Source organism: Podarcis erhardii (assembly GCF_964252035.2).
Source record: "Podarcis erhardii genome assembly, chromosome: 4".
NCBI classification, from domain to species: domain Eukaryota; kingdom Metazoa; phylum Chordata; class Lepidosauria; order Squamata; family Lacertidae; genus Podarcis; species Podarcis erhardii.
Window position 1 is genome coordinate 61,356,625 of NC_138508.1, and position 18,955 is coordinate 61,375,579.

At 39.1% G+C, this 18,955-nt stretch overlaps 1 protein-coding gene across 2 annotated transcripts in view; it reads left to right on the top strand.

Moving 5' to 3' along the window:
* The window catches only part of CFAP47 (cilia and flagella associated protein 47), a 193,289-nt gene that overhangs the window by 122,234 nt on the left and 52,100 nt on the right, over window positions 1-18,955 (top strand). For both annotated transcript variants that reach the window (XM_081858847.1, XM_081858846.1), the window contains exons 52-55: window positions 4,250-4,428; window positions 5,506-5,613; window positions 9,088-9,199; window positions 17,722-17,826. In XM_081858847.1, the coding sequence (XP_081714973.1) occupies window positions 4,250-4,428; window positions 5,506-5,613; window positions 9,088-9,199; window positions 17,722-17,826 (504 nt within the window). The remainder of the gene's footprint in view (window positions 1-4,249; window positions 4,429-5,505; window positions 5,614-9,087; window positions 9,200-17,721; window positions 17,827-18,955) is intronic.

Here is an 18,955-nt window from a genome sequence, read left to right on the forward strand (position 1 = left end):
ATTAAAGCTATAAGCATGCAGCTTAAAACCCCAAAGGGTCTAGAGCAGTGTGAAAAAACGTCTAAGATAAGGTTGCCATACGTCCAGAATTTCCCAGACATATCCAGAATACTGGAGTCAGGCGGAAATTGCAAAAATGGCTGGGAAAATCTGAACATATGGCAACCCATGTCGGCAGCGTCGTTTTTGGCAATTTCCCTTAAAAATAGCTCAAAAACTTATTTTTTGTGGACTTGCCAAACATTTTGTGGATTTTTGAGCAAAACTAAAAAAAGCTCAACTGTTCTGTCTGGATTTTCACTGTTTGAAATATGGCAACCCTACCTAAGAGCTCCTCTGGATCTAGCCAGAAACCCATCAAGTGTGCATCCTGTTTGGAAACCCACAAGTAGGATACAAAGGTAACAATCTTTCCCCAACATTTCCACCCTTCTCCAGCACCTAGTATCCCTAGTACAGTGGTACCTCAGGTTAAGTACTTAACCTGAAACTGTACTTAACCTGAAGCACCACTTTAGCTGATGGGGCCTCCTGCTGCTGCCGCGCTGCAGGAGCACTATTTCTGTTCTCATCCTGAAGCAAAGTTCTTAACCTGAGGTACTATTTCTGGGTTAGCGGAGTCTGTAACCTGAAGCGTATGTAACCTGAAGCGTATGTAACCCGAGGTACCACTGTATTCATCAGGAGTTTCCAGGCACATTAGCTAAAACCCCTGACAAGTATGATATTTTCAAGCTTCACTCAACAATCCTAGTAGCACGGTTGAAATTTGTCTGCTTTGCTTCGTTTATGATTATTACACCGTTTTGTTGAATAAGTGCAACTGAAAACCTTGTTTTTCATGGGCTTCATTTCATTGGCTACAATGTGGCGGGGAGATTACGTGCACCAGATCCAGGCTGGCATAGAACTCCTGGGTTCTCCTCAGCAACTGAAAGGGCCTTGGGTTCAGTGAGTTAACCTGCGCCTCCATGGACAGCTGTGAGTCCAAAATGACTCTCAGGCTGCGCACCTGGTCCTTCAGGGGCACAGTTATCCCATTCAGGACCAGGGAATCCCCCACACCCACCCGCTCCCTGTCCCCCCAAAACAGTACTTCTGTCTTGTCAGGATTCAACCTCAATCTGTTAGCCGCCATCCATCCTCCAACCGCCTCCAGGCACTCACACAGGACCTTCACCGCCTTCACTGGTTCTGATTTAAAGGAGAGGTAGAGGTGGGTGTCATCTGCATACTGATGAACACCCAGTCCAAACCCCCTGATGATCTCTCCCATCGGCTTCATATAAATATAATAAAGCATGGGGGAGAGGACGGAACCCCGAGGCACCCCATTTTAGGGACATAACACTAGCTCCTACCTGTGAAATAGCCACCAGCACCAGCTCAGCACCTGTGGGACTATCTGTGGGTAGGACAGGTCCTCTTCTGTAAGGGAAAAGGCACCTCTGCTCCATCTTATCTTCCTCCTGTTAATGGATCTGGAGAGTAGCATTGCTCTGCTCATAGATGTTAGCAAGTGTTTAGACTCTTGCCAGGTTCATCAAACAGGATTTCTTTAAAAATAATGAATTTTTTCTCAACTCTTGGCTTAAGCTCCTTTTACAAGGTTTTGCTATGAAGCCCTTAGTGGTAAAAAGTTAATGGGACTCTAAAATTTGTTTACAGCACTAAAATGATTCATCTGAGCCTTAAAGTATTTCATTGCAACCTTAAAATGTGTCTTATTGATGCAAGGCTATCGAATGATTTAGGTGGATATAACTCTGCCATCTGTAAAACATTAAATGCTTTAAATGCATATTTAGTCTAAATTGCCGTTTTCTGTAAATGCAAGGGGTCTTATGAAGGGCAGCAGGCAAAGATATACCACACTCCTTGTAAGGCAGTAAATTTCCTGCCTAAGCTTTATTATTGTTATCTTTCTCATTTATTTACACACATACCCCACCCCATCCTGTTTTATTATACTATACATAAATAGAATGATGCATATTTTCCACAGAACTATCTTTAGCACTGTTGGTGTAGTGTTTTATTTGTTTATAGGGGCATCTCAATGAAAGGACTGGATCTTCCTTTTGCAGCATATTTCTAAAACAAATATTATGGTGTTGTGATCATTTATTTATTTCTTTTGCTAAGTAATGAGGGCTGAAAACAAAAATTGAAGGTTATTTTGCTATACTGTGTGAGATAAAACCCATTTGCTTCCTAGTTTTGATTGTCAGAGAGGAGTCAGTGGTAACTCTTTCTTGTTATGCAGTGGCAAGCATCTGTGGCCAGTTTATACTGTTGCTGTTATTGTTATATGATTTGTTAGCTGCTTTGAGGTTTAAGGAAAAGGCAGGATATAAATCCTACAGAGTGTATATATAATATATAATATATAATATATAATATATAATATATAATATATAATATATAATATATAATATATAATATATAATATATAATATATAATATATAATATATAATATATAATATATAATATATAATATATAATAATGTGTGTAATTTATTATTTTATTATTTGCACTTCTGTGCTGCTTTTCATTATATAGGCTTCCACAGCAGTCTACAAATATTAACATGCTATTATATCAGTAAAAGTAATACAAAAGTAAATACTATATATATTTAGAAGCTGGAATGACTAAAGCAGTGTTAGGGTAGCTTCCATGAGGAATGGCTGTTGACATCAACAGAGCGAACAGCTGACCAGCAGACTTGCCTTTGCACAGTGCTATCTGCAGTCCTCCTCCCACCTATTAATATAGAAAAGTGAGAATGGAAACTCCCCTTCCCTTTCTATGGTCATCCCATGCTTACTGTCAGTTTTACATATGAACCACCTCAAAGGCCAGGAGTAATCCTGTTATAGAAATAATCCTTGAAACATTAAAAGGTAAAGGTAAAGGACCCTTGACAGTTAAGTCCAGTCACGAATGACTCTGGGGTTGTGGCGCTCATCTCACTTTACTGGCTGAGGGAGCCGACATTTGTCCGCAGGCTGCTTCTGGCAAAACCAGAGCAGCGCATAGAAATGCCGTTTACCTTCCCACCGGAGCGGTACCTATTTATCTACTTGCACTTTGTTGTTCTTTTGAACTGCTAGGTGGGCAGGAGCTGGGACCGAGCAACAGGAACTCACCCTGTTTAGGGGATTCAAACCACCAATTTTCTGATTGACAAGCCCTAGGCTCAGTGGTTTAGACCACAGTGCCATCCGCGTCCCTCTTTAAATGTTTAGAACCCTTCTAAACTTCCCTGTGTTCTTATGATGCATCTCAGACTCCTTCATCACCACCAAGGGTGTTGGGATTTGTAGCTTTAATTCCTCTGTGCCCAGCCCATTAAACTAGGAGGAATTAAAGATTCCAGAAATCCCAGAAGCAGAAGGAGGGAAGCCAATGGCAGGCATTGCTGGGAAAAGCAGGCACCAGCATTTGGACTGAGCCTGGTCTTTCTGAGAGGTCTCAGAAAAACCCTGAGCCCCCCAACCTCCCGCCCTGCCCGGATTTTCTGATAAATCTCAGGAAGACTGGAGCTGTTCTGTATTGAGGTGATTTTATATACCCATCTATCTCATCTGATGAAAAGGCATGCATTAATCGACCCTAGAACTGAACTTGAGGCTACTTTTCACCTATTGCAAACCTTTTTTCATCTTGTAAAATCATATCAAACATCTGAATTGTATCAAGGCTTGTGAAATTGTGCATATTCTCACTTGATGTTTGGCCTAGCAATGAATCAAAAGGGAATTTTGTAACTGGGTTTAATATTGGGATGAAATGATTTACTCCATCCTCTGATTTTCTGTGTTTTGGAATGGTACTGAGCTTCCTGGCACTTGTTGTGATGAAACAACTATAGAAGCACTTATTTGGCATCTCTCCTGATTGAAATTATGCCTGTTTATGTGAGGTCTCCATGGAATATCTCATGAGCACAAAAGTCAGGAGTTGCTTTTTTAGCATGGGTTGTTATTTCTTCAGTACCCACAAATATTCCTGACAGGTAGATGGCCTCAGGCTTGAACACCTCTTGCTGTATGCTTGTACCATTTTGTGGCAATTTCTTTCATTCTCTTGTGGACTCTGTGGATACGCTTTCACCACTGTGATGATGCATTTAGCAAACAGATCTGGCAAAGTGGATGTAAAGCCAACTGTTTCAAATAAGCATTGTTTTCTTGACATGTTTGGTAAAGGCTAAGGACACATGGTCTTTCTTTCTTTTCTAGGATACTGTTTGCATTGGAATTCCTGTAACCAATCCCACAGCTGATATTCTGGAATTAGAAGTGGAACTAATAGATCCTGTTACACTTAGTGGTGAAAGAAGCCTTGTTCTCCAGCCAAAAGAAACATTTCACTATGAAGTAAAGTACTCTCCAGCTGTTACTGGAGCGTCGGATGGAAGGTAAGATCTACAGTTGTGGCTGCTAAAACAGAGTTTCACTAGATCTATCGTCCTTCTTGTCACTTTAGCAATATTATTTAATTGCCTTTATTCTACTTTTTTCCATGAAACATCATTTTAATAAAGCTTGCACTTCACTGAGCAGAACTGACTTATAAATGAAGAATGGATTTAGTCATTTTCTGTAGTTGGAGCTGCTTTCTCATGCTGCCTTTTCAATATTAATGTTAACTTCAGATTGATAGCTAAATTATTTTCCATATGTTATTTACTATAAATGATGTGATCCAAGACTTTTGTTTCAAGATTCCTGTGAACTAAAAATAATTTACAGCTTAATGAATATGGAGGGCATTTAAATTAAAGACGTCTAATCACGATGGAAACCTGAGTGAGGCTACGGTGTAATAATTAGAAACAATAAGACTGCTGACCTTTTGATCTTGGTTCCTGCCTTATAGCATGTTTTCATAGTCTTCAGCTGAACCAGACTACTGAACTCTGCCAAACTCTTAAGTCACTTATTTATCGGATGCTTAACTAAGCTTCTAATATGAAGTCATGTCTAATAGAGCATCATGGCAAGGGGAAGACCAGATTGGCTCCATCTATCAGTCAGCTGCAAGGAGCTTTCTTTCTCCCACCCCAACCCACCCTGCCGCAATGGGCATTTGGCTCCATCTTCAAAATTGAGGGAATGCATACTCCACTCAAAGGCCACTGAGAGGCTGCTCCCACAGAACATCATGGCAGAATAACAACCAACCTGGCCTCATCTATTGGCCAATAAAGGGGCAGCTGTTTCAATGTTTACTTTCTTCTTCTTCTTCTTCTTCTTCTTCTTCTTCTTCTTCTACTACTACTACTACTATTACTGATCCCCATTTCTTTTTGTTGTGATCCCCTCCCCCTCCCACCTGGTAGTAGTTGAGGGAAGTAATGAGAATAACGGTTCTGTGATGGGCTTTTCCACCACCTTTACAAATGGCCCCAGCCCTCACAGAACACCACAACCTTTAGAACTGTTGTGCACAGCAAAGTCATTTTAGTCACAACTACTTATATCTCTCATTTCAGTGTTGTATTCCTGACAGAGAAGCATGGAGAGTTTTGGTATGCACTGAAACTGAAGGCACAGAGACCTCGGCCCACAAAATTGCCTATAGCAGAATGTGAACTTGGAAAGTAAGTGTAGGATTGTTCCTTAAAAGGTAAAAGTAAAGGGACCCCTGACCATTAGGTCCAGTCGTGACCGACTCTGGGGTAGCGGCGCTCATCTTGCTTTATTGGCCGAGGGAGCCCGTGTACAGCTTCCGGGTCATGTGGCCAGCATGACTAAGCCGCTTCTGGCGAACCAGAGCAGCACATGGAAACGACATTTACCTTCCCGCCGGAGCGGAGCTACTTGCACTTTGACGTGCTTTCGAACTGCTAGGTTGGCAGGAGCAGGGACCGAACAACGGGAGCTCACCCCGTCGTGGTGATTCGAACCGCCGACCTTCTGATCGGCAAGTCCTAGGCTCAGTGGTTTAACCCACCCGCGTCCTGGATTGTTCCTTACTTTAGTTCAAATATGCTGAAATATGAAATAGTAGTGCAATATCTTATTATATAATATGTTATCATCTTCCTCATCTGACTACCTTGATGTTTTAGAAGAGATTGTTTTGGAGGTGACTGCAAGGGAGTTGAATGATTGCAGCCAGAAAGATCATCAGCTTAGCTTGGTTGATGCCTGAGGAGCAATGTGTGCATCAGTATAAAGCAGTGTAATGGAACTGGACTGATTCCCTTAATCATTTGACTCTGTTAAAACTCTGTACAGACTTTAAATGTGAAGGATACTTTGGACATCCTAGTTCAGAGTCGCTACTACTCTGTCTCTCCATTTACTTGACAAAGACCCCTTGAATATTGCCTCGTAGCCAGGTTCTGCAAATATACCATATAAAAGAAAATCACTGAAGTTACACAGGTTGGGAGAATAGGTCTCAGGTATTTTCTGTTATTCCTCCATAAGGACAAATAGTACTTTGTGCTTCAATAACTTTTGCTCTGAGAGGTCCTGCTCACATGATGAAGATTGCCATCGTGTTGCGAGCTGCAACATCTTATGAATGCTTCAATCACAGCAGGGGGAGAGAGCAGCAGAAATCACATGGCCTGTAAATTTTTCTTCGACCAGATCTTTACTATTATGAAAAATCGGTGGAGATAAGGAGTCTGCAGTAAGGTCACTGCACCTTTTCTCTCTCTCCCAGGTATAATTCAATCATATTGTTTCTCAGAATGAGGTCTTAGTGGGAGCTGTGAGGATGCAATCAGGTACAGCAACGTGCTTGCAATCACAGTTTTCCATCATAGACCTTTAGCTTGTCCCATCCAGCATCTGCTTTTTTCTTTGCTCTTGTCCTATGATTTATAGTGACATTTTTATTAATGGAAATCATTCTGAAATTATAGCACAATCCAGATAAAACCAGTGTTGTAATACAGGTGACCTTTACCTTGGAAAACAGTTGTTTTTTTAAAAAACCCTCTGCATCTTTTGTACGTGCATTTTCAAGAATTGCAAGAGCACTGAGGAAGAAGTACATATTGTTGGGTAGTGCATATGCTGATTTTTTTAAAAATGGTTTTGGTTTCATAAATTACTAAAGGTTTTTTAGTTGTTGTTTTTTTTTAACTAAAGACCACCACAACCTCAACATAGAGCAGAGTACCTAATTTATATGTAAGCTTAAAGGTTGATAATTCTGCCTCAGTCATAAATACAAAGGCTGCCCAAAGAGCAATTGGTAGTTAACACATGTGGACAAAAAGCTGGGAGTGAAAAGGAGTGGATGGATCGTCTTTTAAGTGGAAGGCATAGAGCGGTCATCTTGTTTGAGTCCTCAAGGTTACACAATGATCAAGAGGAATTGCAGGTTTATGGCATTAAATCAAATGCTATTGGAGGAGTCAGTTAATTACAAGTTTCCCTTGCAGTTTTTTTCATTGAAGGGAAATACAGGTATCATCATTTATAGTTTGGGTATCATTAATTTTTGTTCAGTTTTACTGAGGGTAGACTCTATAGCTTTTATGGACTGTGTTATATGGCAATTTGTGATCTTTTCTTGTTATATTTCTGTTTTAACAGTTCTATAATTGAACATAGTTTTATTTATTTATATTTATTGTATTTATCTCCCTTCCTTGAACAGAGTCCAGGGCAATGTACAACCCAGGATAAAGGACAAAATTACATTCGTGATAAAAAAAATACAAAGCTAAAATATTCACAAAGTAGCAGTCTATAATAACCCGATCCATACATTGAGTCGGTTGGCTTAGAGGAGGCACTTCTTTAGCTACTTGGGCCCTGAGCCATTTAGGGTTTTGTAAACCACTGAGCCTCTTGGCTTGCCGATCAGAAGGTTGGCGGTTCGAATCGCTGTGATGGGGTGAGCTCCCATTGCTCGGTCCCAGCTCCTGCCAACCTAGCAGTTTGAAAGCATGCCAAAAAGTGCAAGTAGATAAATAGGTACCGCTCCGGCGGGAAGGTAATTGGTGTTTCTGTGCACTGCTCTGGTTCGCCAGAAGCAGCTTAGTCATGCTGACCACATGACCCGGAAAAACTGACTGCGGACAAACGCCGGCTCCCTCAGCCTGTAAAGCGAGATGAGCGCTGCAACCCCAGAGTCATCTGCAACTGGACTTAACTGTCAGGGGTCCTTTACCTTTTTTTTTTTTTTAGACCATTACCAACATCTTGAATTGGGCCCAGTAGCTTACTGACAGCTAGTTCTGTGATTTAAGGAGCAATGTTGCATTCTAACATCTTGCTAGCCCTGTTGATACCCTGGCAGCTGCATTCTGCACTAACTGCAACTGCCAGACCATTTTCAAAGGTAGTCCTACATTAATACACTGCAGTAATTCAAATGCAAGGTCACCAGAACAAAAGTTACTGATACCACACTATATTGGTCCAAGAATAGCCGTAGCTGGAAAAAGGCACTCCTTGTCATTGAGGCTTCCTTGGCCTCTAATGACAGTGGGTTAAGGAATACCCCCAAGCTATGTGCCTACTTCTTTAGGGAGAATGCCACCCCATCTAGAACAGGCCGTCACACCAATAAATGAAATACTCTTAACTCACCCTATGGTGAAAACTGGATCAAAGGTATAATCTATGTGTCCGGCCACAATATATTACTATTAGTCTGGAAAAGAGAGCTACATTGATTATAAATCTGTTAGGTGTCAATTTAATAATAGAGGAACAGTGATCACTGATAATGTGATACTTCACATTGTTCAAAATGTTAAAATTGATTTATGAATTCCATTCAGTGCCTATTACAGGTATTTAAATATTGGTACAGCTATAGCTCTAGAAGTGGGGATTCAATGCTAGAGTGAATGTTTAGTTTGTTTAAGGCCCCTGTTGATCTAGGCTGACAATTAAAAGATTTTAGATAGCAGGTATAGGAAATATTTACTTAAGATCCAAGAGGGCAGCTGCTAGTAATAGTAAAAAGTTTTGTTCTGCATTGATCATTACATTACTTTCTAAATACACAAGAATAATCTTATCGGAATATTCAGTAGAACCTGAATCAATCCCAGTACTTAATAATGATGTAATAACATGATTTTTTATGCTTGTTGCAGATGGGTCCGTCAAAATATCCATCTGGTTAATCCTACATATGAAATTCTGGAGCTGAACTATATGAATAGCAATACAGCCCATTTTATTATGGAGATAGACCCCGAAATCCCTGTAAGTTGAAGAACAAAATTATTTTATTATCATATGAGAGAGTACCATACAGGAATGTAACAATTATGGAAAACATGTGGTGTGGTGGCTTTATATGTTAAAGGCAAGAAAACTCTGGACAAATAGAAACAACAGAGCATGTGCTTCTACAGTGCCTGTATTACAGAGACATCTATACTAGCTTCATCTAACCATTACTGCATAAGGGTGCACAGGACAATTCTTTACCTTCTTGCTACTTTCAGATACCAACCCTGCTACAACATACAATGTTGGCAGATTCTGCACAGCAGTGCTTAAAATTCATTGGACGATGACCTGTGTCACAAACTAGATTTAATGAGCGCTCATATCAGAGTGCTCTGTAGACTGATAGCTATAGTCTTATATATGCTATCCTCTTATGCTCTGCCATTCCCGTCTAATGTTCCTAACCCTTATTTTAGACTTTCCTTGTTCCCTTTATATTTTTATAGACTTTTAATTCTTTTTAGTTTTTCAAACCGTTTTTCAGATTTTAAATGACTGTACTGGTCTATGACCGTAATTAAGATTTGGTTTGATTTGTATATTCAGATTGTATTCTGAAGCTTTTTGAGCAACAAGGAGTAGTCTCTAGACAGAACTTAATAATCTGATGTTGAGAAAGCATGCAGTAGCTAGTTATTTTTAAAAGTCAAGACAGAGCCCCAAGAACAACATAGATGCTGGAAAGAAACAAATATACCTTAGTGGAGCATTGATATTGGGAACTAAGATCCCCAAGAGAGATGTGAAAAGAGAGGATGTAACATGAATCTCAAAGAGCAGAACTGCACAACCATCTTAATAATAAAGTATCAGAGTACAGAGAAGGATGAACCCCAAAGATGCTAGAAATGAAGAAACTTTAATCTTGGAGACAAGGGATTGCCAGCCATTTAAGGAAAGATTAAGCCAAACTTCATAATGGATAGAATCCAGGTGTTGCCCTCTAACACAGAATTGTTTTTACTTTTGGAAAATTAAGAATATTCCTTTTTAAAAGTGTTCAGGGTTATATTTAAGGGTGACTCCATTGAAAGATGGCCACTACCAGGAAGAGCATAGTGGCATTCCTGGAGAATGAAAACACTAATTATGACAGTTGAATAGATTTTGTCACTGAAGATCTTATCCATTTTTCTGTCATGAATTGAACACTATTTTAGGACTCTTGTTGCCATAGCAATAGGACCCAACCTGCTTAAAAGATAAAAATCCAACAGCTTTTAGAAACAAGTGGGTTTAAAACCTTTCACACTAAATATAGATTATTTTTGCATGTTTGTTTTTACAACATCCTTATGAATAATGATGACATATAAACATCTGATAATGAATTGGATAAGCTGAATGGAGGGAAACAATTGCTAAACGTCCTCAACAGTTTGTGATCTATAGAAGTCAAAATTCATTATCATTAACTCCAATCCATCTCTGGGTTAATGATCTGACCATAATATGGATGAACCTGTTAGAGCTCTTGCAGAATCTTTCTACAGTAAATAATATAATGAATCAAGATTATAGAGTTTGGCTACTTGCACAAATGCTGGTTTGTGAAATGATTAGTAACAGAGAGCAGCCAGCTTTTGCTTATTTTATAATGAGGTGTTTAATATACTTTAGATTGGATATACTGAATACAATAAATTGATACTTGGTCTTATTTTCTCAGTTTGATATCATATGATTGGGAAATGTTAAGTGCTTAAAGGAGAAAATGGGAGTCTGTTTCTTTTCATTTTTCAAAGGTGACAATAAAACTGTTAAAGAGGCAAAAGGGGAACAGAGGATGTTCAAAGCATAGGTTTGGATCCAGAATTCCCATGAGCAGAAACGCTTCACCTCCACTCTCAGGATGCGCAACAGCAAGATACTGTGGTTGGAGGAAGCAGGGGAGGCACTTTTTTTGCCAATTCTTTTTTTTTTTAAAAAAAAATAATATTTATTGAAATTTCCAAATATAACAGAAAAAAAAGAACATTTACTTAGGCCTTATTTTCATTAACATCTTTCCAGGACTTCCCCACCTCACCCCCTCTTATATTCCAATTCCATTAAATTAGTTCAGCAAGTTCTTACCCCAAATTTTGAGCTTATTATCATTGACCCAATGTTAAAAATATTTCCCCCCCCTAAAATCGACCCCTGTTCCCTTCCACGAGTTCCCCTCTTTAATATGCAGAACAGAATGAAATAAAAAATAAAGAACAAAGTATAATTTTACACCCTTTGGATTCCAAATTTCCCTCCCCGCTTTCCCGGTTATGATCCCCAATGTCCATCAATGTCTGCTGTCGGCCTGGAGACCCCACATCTATGTCCAAATCTCTCTCAGCTCCATTTTGCCGTCTTTTTAATAGTCATTGCCATCTTTTTGGTAGTCTTTAGTTTCGAACACCCAATCTTGGAAGGACTCTATCTCAAGAAGGTCCATTTTTTTTCCATCCAGATCTCTATATTTAAGAGTAAAACTCAAATTTTATTTCTTAGACCTTTTAATTCTGGATGTCCCAAATGTTCCCACTTCCAGCTTTGTCCAGTTCTTGTTGTTCTCTTTCCTCACTTTCCTCTGGTTTCTTTTCCTGTTCCACTGCAAAAACGTTCTAATTCCAAAAGCTTCTAGTTCCTCTACAGAGGCTTTATTTGTTCAGGAACAAAAACTTGCGTCAAGTCCCTTCCATTCTTCAATAGATAGATCTATTGTCTCCTTTAGTGTAGAGACCTCTGTAGACAAAATAATGTTTCATTTCTGCAGTTTTCCCAGGAGATAAAAAGTCCTGTTCAATTCCATGCGTATTTTTCCACTTGCAGCAATTCTTGTAGTGTCCTAAAGCCGCCTCTAGAGGGATTATGGTAACTCAGTTTCCTTCCAAATCACACCCAAGAGTCAAAATAACTTGTTATCCCTTGTTTTCAACAATTTATATCCAAATTGTAACAAATATAACCGGCAAAGTCATCGTAACAAAGTTCTCTTTTTATTCTTCAACTTTGACAGCTACTTTGACAGCTGTCAAAGCCTCTATATCTCCTCACCAGGCGCTCTCACGGATCGCTCCCGGTTCCCGGGGGGGGGGGGTTACATTTTAGCTCACACATTCCACTTTTCTCCTCCAGCACAGTCTTGTAATTTTCCATCGTGAAATTAATAACTTTATCAGTGAAAAGTAGACCCTTCTCTCGATCTTAATTGTCAAATCCTTGCTTTAAATCCTCTACAACAGGGGGGAGACGGACTTCCTTTTTGCACCTCCCCCGCTCGTTCCAAATTTAAAAAATTTTCCCTTTTAAATCCGATTTCCCAATTACTCACGGGCTATTCTCTTTAGTCCAAATTTTCAATAGAAGAAGTCAGCGCTCTCCGTCAAATGGCATGCGGCTTCACTTGGCAGGGGAAGCGTAGGACTCATAGCACCACACCACCCCCTGTCCCCCGCTCCGGAGCCTTTAAAAAGGCTCCTTCGGGGGTCGGGGGGGCGCAAACGGTGCCCACCGAGTCACCATGTCCATGGGTTTCAGCGCCCATGGTTTTTGAGGGTCCCCGCGTTGCCGGCGCTGTGGGACCCAACCCCTGCTGAGCAGGCTCCCTCCGGAGCTCGGAGGGAGTCCGCCATTCGGCGATGGCGCCAACCCGGAAGTACTTTTTTTGCCAATTCTAACCCTTGCAGCTCCCTTTGTCCCATGAAAAGCTGTGCAATCTGGGCTTGGGAAAATCAGCAGAATAGTGTGAGAGGTGGCACAGGGGGCTGCAGGAGGAAGGACATCTCAGTGGCAGTCACCTTCTTCCTCCACTGGGTCTGTTTCCTTTGTAAGCAGGAGGAGTCCTTCTGTTTGTGGAAGGGACACTCTGGATCCAATCTATTGCCTTAAGAGCAACTGGATATTATGCAAAATGGCTGCCAATTGTATCTCAGCATCTACATCTGCTGAAAATATCTGGCGAAACTTACTATGTCACCTGGGACTCGCATATATGGCTGCAAATAAAACATTTTGAATGTGTTGTAAATTGCAATATACAATTGTGACACTAGATGGTGGCTGTGAGCTATAGCCAATGCAATGCATTTTTTAAAACGATTAAAAAAAAAATTTCCCACAACATTTTTAACATGTGTGTAGATTCCACCCTGAAGACATTCTTTGAGTTGCCCCATTCCTGATGGTGGCAGCCATTGCCACCCACAGCAGGCTTGCTGTGTTCATTTTTCTGCATTAGAATCAACATAGAGCCTAGCGGTACTATGAAGACTAACAAAACTGATTGTGGCGTAACTTGGACTAGAGCCCATTCCATCAGATGCAGCTGATTTTACATTTACTGCAGTCAGTTCTAGTCAACAAATTTATACCGCAATAAATCGCTTAGCTTTAAGTGCCACAAATCTCTCTGTTGTTATCACACAAATTTATTTATTTATTTTATTTATTGAAATTATATACCGTCCTACATCTTGAGGTCTTATATTGAAACAATAAATTTCACTAGACATTTGGAGATAGATGGGTAACTGGTTACGGGATGTCCTTTTAGTAGCAGCTCATCGCCTTTTGCAATGTCTAATTCCACTCAAAGTTTCAGGACACCTTTGAATTTCAAGGTAACATTTGTCTCCTTCTATGGTCTGCATGGCAGATGGAGGCTCTAGATGGCAAAGAGGAGATTTGCAAGAGGCTGTAGTGCAGCAATATAAGTAATCTCATCCACTCTGTGCTACTCCCTATAGCTTGTTTCCTTGTGGTAGAAATGCTGCTTCTGGGATGCAATTCCTTTCCCAACTGGATGAAAATCTTGGCTCAGTGATAAAAGACATGATTTGCCTGTTATAAAAGACATGATTACTGTTAGCAAAAGTTCTTTGGTCAGAGTGCTTCAGAAACCTTCTCGACTTGGTATGTTGCTGCCAGACATGGTAAACAATGCTGGATTAGATGGAGCAGCTTGTCAGATTCTATATAAGGCAGGTTCAGGTGTTCAGGAACTTTTAAACTATGTGATCTAGACTGTTAGGTCACAGAATCATAGAACTGTAGAGTTGGAAGGGACCCCAGAGATAATCTACTCCGACTCCCTGCAATGCAGGAATATGCAGCTGGCCTGTACAGGGATTGAATCCACAACCTTGGCATTTCCAAGCCATAGGATGTTGAGATGGGCAGCTGAGTCCCTTCTAGAAATAGTCTGTCCTGTAGATTCGACACACATCAGGCTCCAGACGGGGAAATTTGAACCATGGACCTGAGAGTCTCATTAACTGTCAGACATTATTTGGACATTAGTAGTTCTGTTGATTGTCAGACAGAACATTGCCAGCAACATTTTCTGCCTCCAAAGATAGAAACAGTACTGTGATTTTAGAATGTTGTGTCCTTTCCATTAATGTTTTATTGAAGCTGAGTCACTGAGAAGCATCTTTTCTATGTGTTGTTTATGTATTCATGTTGTGTTGGTTCTTAAAATGCAAGGTCTTTTGTAAATTGTTACAAGTTTCTGAAAGGTAGAACAAGCGAAACATGTGCCTCTATCAGATAAACCTATAAAATGCCTTTGTGGCATTTAAGATAGACATTCATGTTCTAAAGCAAAATAAATTAATCTTGTCTATTAAGTTGTTTGCTTTTTCTTGGCTTATGATAACAAATTTCTGTTTTGTTGTAATGTAGCGTAATATTAAGTCAAAATTCAGATTTTTCTGAATTCAATAAAATGACCTTTCTATGTACTGAATATTTTACTGTTCTGTTTCATCAAACTGAATAAATATGCTGGAGCGGACATTTTCTCATTCAGTTTGTTTAATGTAAAATATATTAAACACTTCATTATAAAATAAGTAAAAGCTGGAAGTGTTCTGTTACTTACAATTTCACAAATCAGTATTTGCATGCATAGCACTATGATCTTGATTCATTATATTATTAGCTTGCTGCAGATAGATTTTTGGAAGAGCTCTAACGGGTTCATACATATTACAGTCAGATCATTAGCAGAGAAATTGATTAAACTTAATGATAATGAATTTTGACTCCTGTAGCCTGCATACAAACTGTCCAGGCAGTTTAATATACCCTTCCTGCTTTCAGCTTTTCTAATTCATTACCAGATGCTTAAATGCCACCACTATTCATGGCACATTATCTGTAAAGGCACATTAAAAATAAATTACCTAAATTTACTTCATGAAAGTGTTCAATCCCAAATGCATTAGTCTTCAGCACTGGGCATGTGAATTTCAAACACTTCCACTTCTGCCTCTTTCTTAAAATATGGTGGCTTTGAGCATTTTTAGTAATCAGCCAGCTGCCACCTTTTTGCTTCAAGAGAACCTTCAAAGTGCACAGGATCTCAGATTCTAATTGAAATTGTGGGACATCCATACCTTTAGCATCTCTTAGAGTTTTTTGTGTGTATTTGTGCTATAGTATATGAATTATTTTAGAAATGATTTTTTTTATCAAGTACTGATTTCTCACCTTTTGAGCTTAACACTTGATTATTTTCTTTAAAAGCTCTTAATATTGCATAGAAGAACAACTTTTTAAAGATGAATTTTCTGCTCCACAGAATGCTAAACATAGTTGCCTGTGTATAGTTAACTGTAGCATGGTATTTCTGGAGCTAGACTGAGGCAGGGCTTCTAATAGACATATCTCTTTATTATAAAAATCTAGTTTTGCTGGGTGATGCCCAAGTATAATCAAGGAACACTAACTGTGATTTAATTGTATATGCCAGCTTGCATTTTGTGTAGTTTTGTATTTTCTCTCTTTGGACTGAAGCCCACCTGGAAACCCTTGAGTGAAGGGTTTGATATAAGTTGCCTAAATAAACTAACTAACTAAATAAATAAGAAAGAAACTCATCACAGGAATCAAGCTGCTGGGGAGGGAGTCAGCGTAGGAAGCCATGCCTTTAGCAGCAGCCTGAGGGATGCCAGATAGATATCACCAAGTCCTGACCAATAGAGCAAATTTCATTGTAATCAGCCTAATAGCAAAGAAGCTTCTTGAAAGTGGACCAGCTTTTGGGATAAGGACTGACTTCTATAAAAGCTTTAATCTCGGCTTACCCGGAGGGGGCCCAGGGTCTAACTGTCTTGCATATGTTTTATGTGATTCTCAGCAAAATTTATATTTCATGTTCAATGCATGCACAGTTCTGAATAACGGCTTGTGAACTTGAACCCTGAACCAAGCATACAGATATTCCCTTCTGCGCTTTGACAGTACCACAGTGCAGTCTCATCTTATTATGCTTAGTTGCATTTGTATGATTTTGTAAGTGAGCACTGTGAATACAACAAAGGTGTTGCATGTTACACATTGTGTTGTGCCACACAGACAAGTTTCACATTTAAACTGTATGGTTAGTTTAGCAACACTTCTGTGGATGCTTATATTATTGATATTTGTCATCGGGATCTTAATATTCTTAACATGCATGAATATTATATTTATTATTAACATAAAAATGAGATCATGCATTTGCTTTATATCCCATGTAAAAAAATGGTTTGGGAAACATTAATTGGATATTTTTGTATTAAAATGCAAAAACAAACAAAAAACAACACAACAATGACCGTGTTTATCTTGTATCCCTAACTGCTATTTAGATCTGACTCATGCCTTAAGTGAAACATAGTTTCCTGGTTAAGGAGAAATCAGACAAAAAGAAAAACATGGCAGCCTTTATATTAGCAAAGTTGAAGGTTATGTTTGGATGGTGTGCTAGAAAAACCAATTAGAAGTTGCAGCAACAATATGTATGTTTCAGGCAGATATGCTTCTGGATGTCTGGCACTAGGCTGCACGTGTACCAAGTAATTTTATTCTTGGATTTAGATGTTAGTTCCTTGCTTAGAAGCGTCAAACAATTTTATCTTATCACCATATAGTTGGCCACTTTGCCGATCCCTATGGAATTGTGAATCCAACTCTTTTAATTTGGAGTAAGCACATCACAGCATGGTAGTTTCTTTGAGCCCATATAAATGTGCATAACTGTAGATGGAAAACAGAGACAACTGTACATACTGTAAATATATACTGCACATTGCCTTTTAAAAATGGTATCTGGCTTTTTAATTGTGCAGCAATGTAAGACTTCTAAGCATCTCTGTAATGTGAAAAAAGAAGATATAGTGGCAGTATACGACCTGAAAAACTGAAGCTCTCTTTCTTTCATCCATACTTTAAAAACAGCCTCCACTTCTTTCTTTGTGGCTAGTAACACAATCTTCTTCGTTTCTGGGGAATACATGTGCTGCAACTGCCGCTAAGCACTGTTTACTGCAGTACACTTTATCAGTCTTAGCAGATCCTGCATGCTGAGAGTGAAGAAGGCATACAGTGGAACACATTAATTACGTAAACATCAACAGTGTTGATACAAGGCACAATAAAAGAACTGGCTCCAAAATAAAATTGATTTTTATTTTTCATTTCCTCCCCCCCCCTCTCTCTCCTCTCCCTCCCTCCCAATGTTTGTGCAGTTGGTTGTAGCTCCTCATTCCACCACTGAAGTACCAGTTCAGTTTTTTCCTTCTGCCCTAGGAAGGGCCAACCACACAGCAAAAATCACTTTCATGTGCCCACAGGTATGGATGCTCAATTAGATTTGATGAATTAAATATTATCTAGCATTGTAAAATATTATGATATGGTCCAGCGGCAGTAAAAGTTAGGCTAGTGTACAGTATTTCACTTGCCAAAGCTTCTATCCTGCCATTTTTCCTGAATGACTAGCCTATAGAAACAACATGGGGTTGCAGAGGCTGAAGAAAAGTGCTATTGGGCCTGATAAAGCTCAGGGCCTTGTGATTTTAAAATCCTGCTCAGAGGTTATTGGAACGTTGATATTGGATCCTTCATGGGTAGTCCATTTGAAAATGCACATATTCTTGATTTTCAATTAGGTACTTGAGATTTGACTGAGGTTACTAACAGTTATCGCTTAGTTAACATTCAGGAAAGTAATCTAAAATGTATACAATTACAAATGCCACTGTACTTTTGAAAAACCTGTTAATGACTTTTAAAAAATACAAGTCTCATATGCTAATGTCCTATTTATTACAAAGAAGTGCTTGAAAACACTAGATCTAATTTTACTTAAAGGTTTCTTCAAAATATTAGCATTTCCTGCCTCTTTACTGTGTTGAATTTTGAAAGGGAAATAACTAAGTTAACAAGATTCATCTCCTTCACCAACTCTACCTTACTAAAAGCTGAAGTCAGAGACAAAATAAATGAGCTAATATTATGACACATGCTGTAATGTTTGCATATTATTTGTGCTTGAGTAAAATGTTTGATTTCTGAAATGCATATTATTTCCTTGTTGGGTTATTTGATTCTCTAACCTAATGGGATTAGCACTTCAGCTGAATACTAACTAAAATGTATGACTCCTTATAATGTAGCAAAACCAATATTTTTTCTGAAAGTTTGAAGTGATTTACAGACTAATCCATAACCAAATTAAGCCAAATTGCTGGATTCACATCAGAGTCCTTATACTTTAGCCTTGGAAAGACACAGTTACCTGGAAACAAGTCTTGCAAAACACAATGGGACTTACTTCACAGTAGACAGCTATAGGATTGCACTATTGCTATTGGTATATTTTAATTCCACTGATTTCACTTTAAAAACCCCATTCATCTGAAAATCTAAGCAGATAAGTTTAGTTTGCTTGACAAAGTATACTGTTTGGATTCTTTTTTC